At 39.6% G+C, this 4,752-nt stretch overlaps 1 protein-coding gene and 1 long non-coding RNA gene across 2 annotated transcripts; both read left to right on the forward strand.

The window, feature by feature from the left end:
* Window positions 1-941: 941 nt before the first annotated feature.
* Window positions 942-2,844, forward strand: LOC136245780 (uncharacterized). The gene is made up of 7 exons (XM_066037253.1): window positions 942-1,042; window positions 1,087-1,519; window positions 1,563-1,718; window positions 1,770-1,856; window positions 1,910-2,186; window positions 2,257-2,691; window positions 2,751-2,844. The coding sequence occupies exons 1-6, from the start codon at window positions 990-992 to the stop codon at window positions 2,673-2,675; spliced, it is 1,425 nt and encodes a 474-aa protein (XP_065893325.1). The 5' UTR covers window positions 942-989; the 3' UTR covers window positions 2,676-2,691; window positions 2,751-2,844.
* Window positions 2,845-2,942: 98 nt separating this feature from the next.
* Window positions 2,943-4,374, forward strand: LOC136245512 (uncharacterized). Its single transcript, XR_010695910.1, has 5 exons — window positions 2,943-3,107; window positions 3,157-3,338; window positions 3,387-3,754; window positions 3,818-4,019; window positions 4,070-4,374. It is a non-coding gene; the product is annotated as an uncharacterized lncRNA (long non-coding RNA).
* The last annotated feature ends 378 nt before the right edge of the window (window positions 4,375-4,752 follow it).

The following is a 4,752-nucleotide window of genomic DNA, read 5'->3' on the forward strand; positions in this document are numbered from 1 at the left end:
CTATGGCTAAAGCTTAGACGATTCGGCTAAAGAGCAGAGCTCAGAGATCATCAAAACATTTTTTTAATACGACCCCGAGTATGTTCTATTAACCCTAGGTAAGCTAGTATGTAGATTTTGCTGCTAATATATGCCGAAAATATATATGATATTTTAAAGGTTATTGATTTTATGGTCTAATCCTGAACTCAGAGGAGGGCGGAAGCGGTACACGTGATGCACATAGAACAATACAAATTTTTATATCAAAAGCCGTGTGGCACACAAATAGTGCCAATAAATAATTTGATTTATATTTACTGTATACCTGCAGCGATCATCAGCGATCACGATCGTTTTCGCACACATACAGCATCCAAGTATTTGGTAGATCACGTGGGTTCCACGCTATGGCGGAAGACGATTGCGCAAGATCTCCTCGGAGATCTCCAATGAGTTTTCAAGCGTTCTCGAAGTTCCCCGACACTTTGTACACCATACAGAGATGAAAAGAGTCGAAAGAGGGTTCCTTTACGCGAACAGAAACAGATGTCTGATGGCATGTTGCACGTGCCTGCAAGACAAGTGGCGCTTTTCACCAGCCAATCTCACTCAAACGGCCATTTACCCCTAGAGCTACCCCCGAAGCCATCACTGACTGCTGATGACGGATCTGAGGAAGGAGCCAGTACTTCGAAATACTCTAGCAATGCTCTTATGGTAAATATTGAACTTTCCTGATATAAGGACATAAGATCCATGATCTGTCAATATATAAATATTAGTTTATATCGATTTTTTAAACTTACAGGAGGACAAATGGACCAATGAAGAATTGAGTGCCTTGGTTGACTTTATTCTTTTCCACACACCCGGAGAGAAATGGCCAGCTCACAATCATTCAGAATTTTGGACAAGTGCAAGTAACTTTATTCAATGCAGAATGAAACCAAATGTTAACAGAAGTGGTATGTGCATTATATGTAAATTGTATGCTTGTTTGATTGTTTATGCTTATAGCTAATGCCTGTCATAGCAAAGTAACCCGGTGGCTGTCCAAGAGGTATAAATATTATGTTGAGTTTAGACTTTTATGTACACACGCAGGTACAAAACCCCAAAGGAAGCAGAAGCCTTTTATAAAAAGGATGACCAGCTACCTCGAGTGCCTGTGCTGTCTTCCACTGCAGATCAAATGAAAACTTCTAGTGCACAAACGAACCAAGTTGATGGTTGCTTAATTATGGAAATGCTGAATCAATTACCTGAAGAGTCTCGCTTACCACTATTGTCTGAGCTATTTTCCTTGTGTGTTTCAATGCTATTCAAGCTCTCGGTACCTGATGACTTTTTGTGCCTAGCGGCAAGTGATATGGTTCAGTTATCAAGTGGTGGGCGTACAAATGTTTTATATAATCTTGCAAAAGGTATGGGTAATTTGAGACCTGATAAGAGTGAACCACGATTTCCGATCAACAAAATGCCTATGGGGCTGGTAGAATACACTGCATTGTTTTTTGCTTTTGATAATTTACAGCAGGTAAAGCAAATGATAGCAGTATGTTGTTTAATGGTTTGTTTAGATATCTTGTCCATTGGATTATCGCCAGTGGCTACTGACAATGTATTGCAATTTCGGAGAGAAATGGGTGAAGCTACATCGTGGACCTATGTGGTGTGTTGCTAGTTCAGTTGAAGACCCATGTTCCAGTACAGCGCAGAACCAAAATACCATGAAGGTATGTCGTATTTGTGTTCCATAAAGCATGTGATTTGTTTATAATTTATAGGCTCTTGTAAATATACCTGCTATTTCTGAGAGGTCCATTAGAAGTACTATATCATCATGTACAACGACATTAGATTCCCAAGTGCAGGTACCAATGCTGGAATTTTTATGTGATATCGTTAATATATTGTTTCCTTATAGGGTAATGTACTTGATGAAGCAGCTAAGCAGAACCCTGATGCTTGGTGGTGGGTAAAAACGGATGGTTGTGACATCATCAAGGGTTTAAAGGAATCATCCAGACTTGAGTGGAGTGGAGATGTTGACTTGGGTGATGGATTTCTCCAGGATAAATATTCTAACTATAAGGAACGTCTGAAGGCAGCTGAAAAAGCTGGCTTGTGTGCTGAAAATGTGGTACAAGATTTAAGTGGTACTTTGAATGCTATTAGCAAGGATTTAGAGTTTCTACAAGCAGGTGAGTATATGTTATCAATTATTTGGTATGTACTGATTTCTAATTAATCATTATTTGTATATTTAATTAGAGCTAATCAAGTTTAACAACGATTACTCAGAGAAGCTACAAGGTGGTATGCAACGAGAGAAAGATTTGATTGTGTTGGCCTGGAAGGTTAAAGAATTAACTGAATTGAATGAGAATGGTAGAGAACTACATCGAAGTGCTGGTTGCTTGTTAAGGAAAAATGAAGGGCATGATGTGGAACTAGAAGATAATGTTCCATCTCAATTAAACAAACTCCGTCAGAAATTAGTCAACTTTATTAAGGGTGTGACACATCATCAGCGGACTCCAGCTACGCATGTATTAGTATTTATGATTAGCACAGAAGACCGAAGGAGAAAGCCTTATGCCCTGCCTGTCCAGTGCATTCCATATAAAGGGTTGACAGATGCAAAGATCCGCGAATTGGCCAACAAATTAATTGTCGAAATGTCTAAATGAAAAATGAATGTCGCAGGTGGGTATAATTTTATTGTGGCTAATCGTGTATTATGCAGCATGTGATGTGTTGTACAGGGTTCACTACAGATGGGGAGTGGAACTCACTTCGGACTAAAGGGAACACAAGACCAATATCTATATTTCAAATTCGCGCTGATGCAAGAGCAAAATTGGCTCGTACAGGAATCACCAAAATGATTAAACATGATTACAATTAAGGGTAAGTATGAATATTTACCCTACAATTGTACATGTGGGGGGATACAGAAGATGGGTGTGTCAATGCTGTTCAGCCAAATCATGCCATCACTACTGAATTATTAGGCGAAATCAAGATTTGGTATAGCGAAGGTGCTACTACAGATGATGTCATTGAAAGACTCAGACTACGAACAGTTCCCAGTGGCTATGCTATTCACAGCTGGACTGAAGGCAAGGCTATTGACAAAAGAAGTTTCATGTGTCCAATTCTGCATTATAGGAAAAACTGAAACCAGGGTTGAGAAACTCCAATCGATACTGGTACAATTGGAATATGCACACCAAATACATCGATTTAGCTCGAACGGTATTCCTTTTAACAAACACTTGTATGTGCCAGAAATTCATCCCATAACTAAAGTTGAATTTTGTGAGCGTGAAGATGAAGCCCATGTTTTTAAGGTTTGTGTGTACATACTTTTTTAAAACTGCCAGACATTTTTTTCTCAGCGGATTGGTCACAGTTTAAGACAAGGAGGTCCACGTCATATCTGCCTAGAAAGGTTTGAGGAAGCTGTGCATGACACTTCAGCTGGGCTTACATATTCCGCTTTCTCTGGTGTCCGTAAGCAAAGTGTCGAGGATGTTGAACGGCTATTTGGTCAGAGTGTGATAGCCTGGATGTAAGAGAAGGGGTACCATAGTGAGGCAGAATACCTCCAGTACATACGCAACTGGAGACGTGCCTCTGATGAGAGAGGTCTGACAGATGATGAAAGGAGCAAATTTAATAAGGAGCTGCTGGATTATATTTTGGATGACCTAATGCCATGGCATAGGGATGGTTTGCAAGATTTGAGCTTGCTTGAAGTCAACCGGTATGCATTATTGTTATTTCTCATTACAGTCTTTAAATGTATACTATATTGCTCTGTTTACAGGAGTATTAATGGAGTTAGGGGGTTCAGTAGGGAGACACTGATAGCTCTAGCAGCTAACATCGAATCAAGAGAGTGGAGAAGAAAATATAACCATGAATGCAATATCCCTGTCGAACACCCTCGGGCCAGTTCGACCGGTGATGTGGAATGTTTTTTTAGTGTCCTCCGTGATACTGTGGGGAAGGATTTTACTTTGAAGCAGGTATGTAAAATGTTATTGTATTAGTTATATTAGATTGACTACTGTTGAAGGTTTATTAAGGGTGGAGAAAAGTTACAGAAGAATTTCTTAAAAGAATGGACCCTGAACTGCCCTTCTACTACCACACCACTAAGCATGGTCGGTACTATGAGGATTTGATGCCTGAGTTTAATGCTTAGCCTAAAAAGATCAAGAATACAAAGTTACCAAGATACGAGTTGCTTGGAAGCAATGAGAGAATTTCATTTTCTGTTCGTGGTGATAAATCTGTTCGTGCCAAGTTTCACAATGTCCCAGTAAATCTTCCTCCCCCACCTAGTACCCTTAACCCATTCGTACATGAACATTCATATGACATGAAAACAAAATTAATGTACATACAGTATGACTTAATTAAACAAAGCACGACTTCTCATCACTGTGTTGGACCATTCACCATTGAGCGTGATGCTTATTGCAGCATACCAGGCAGGAGATTTAAATAGGAATTTGTATTTGATCCATTCAAATGCTACTTTTAATATTTTCTTATTTCTGATAGCTGCATGGACCTCTTCTGCGGCCTCTTTGACCACATATCCAATCCTCTCCCAGCCTGAATCAGTCCGACACATAAATGCAACAGCTTTGTTGTCGTACTTGTTATTTGGCTCAGGCTGAAGTTTCACGGGTACATTTATACCTTCACCATGCTTCTTGGCTACCATGTACAATACGTCTTGGTAGATTTTTT

The sequence above is a fragment of the Dysidea avara genome, chromosome 15, assembly GCF_963678975.1.
Source record: "Dysidea avara chromosome 15, odDysAvar1.4, whole genome shotgun sequence".
NCBI classification, from domain to species: Eukaryota; Metazoa; Porifera; class Demospongiae; order Dictyoceratida; family Dysideidae; genus Dysidea; species Dysidea avara.

What these genes read in the sequence shown, in the direction of transcription:
- LOC136245780 (XM_066037253.1), top strand. Translation starts at nt 990, where the DNA reads ATGCTTATAGCTAATGCCTGTCATAGCAAAGTAACCCGGTGGCTGTCC. An exon ending in CTTTTGATAATTTACAGCAG is followed by an intron (nt 1,520 to 1,562) that starts GTAAAGCAAATG and finishes TGGTTTGTTTAG; the next exon opens with ATATCTTGTCCATTGGATTA. An exon ending in AGAACCAAAATACCATGAAG is followed by an intron (nt 1,719 to 1,769) that starts GTATGTCGTATT and finishes TATAATTTATAG; the next exon opens with GCTCTTGTAAATATACCTGC.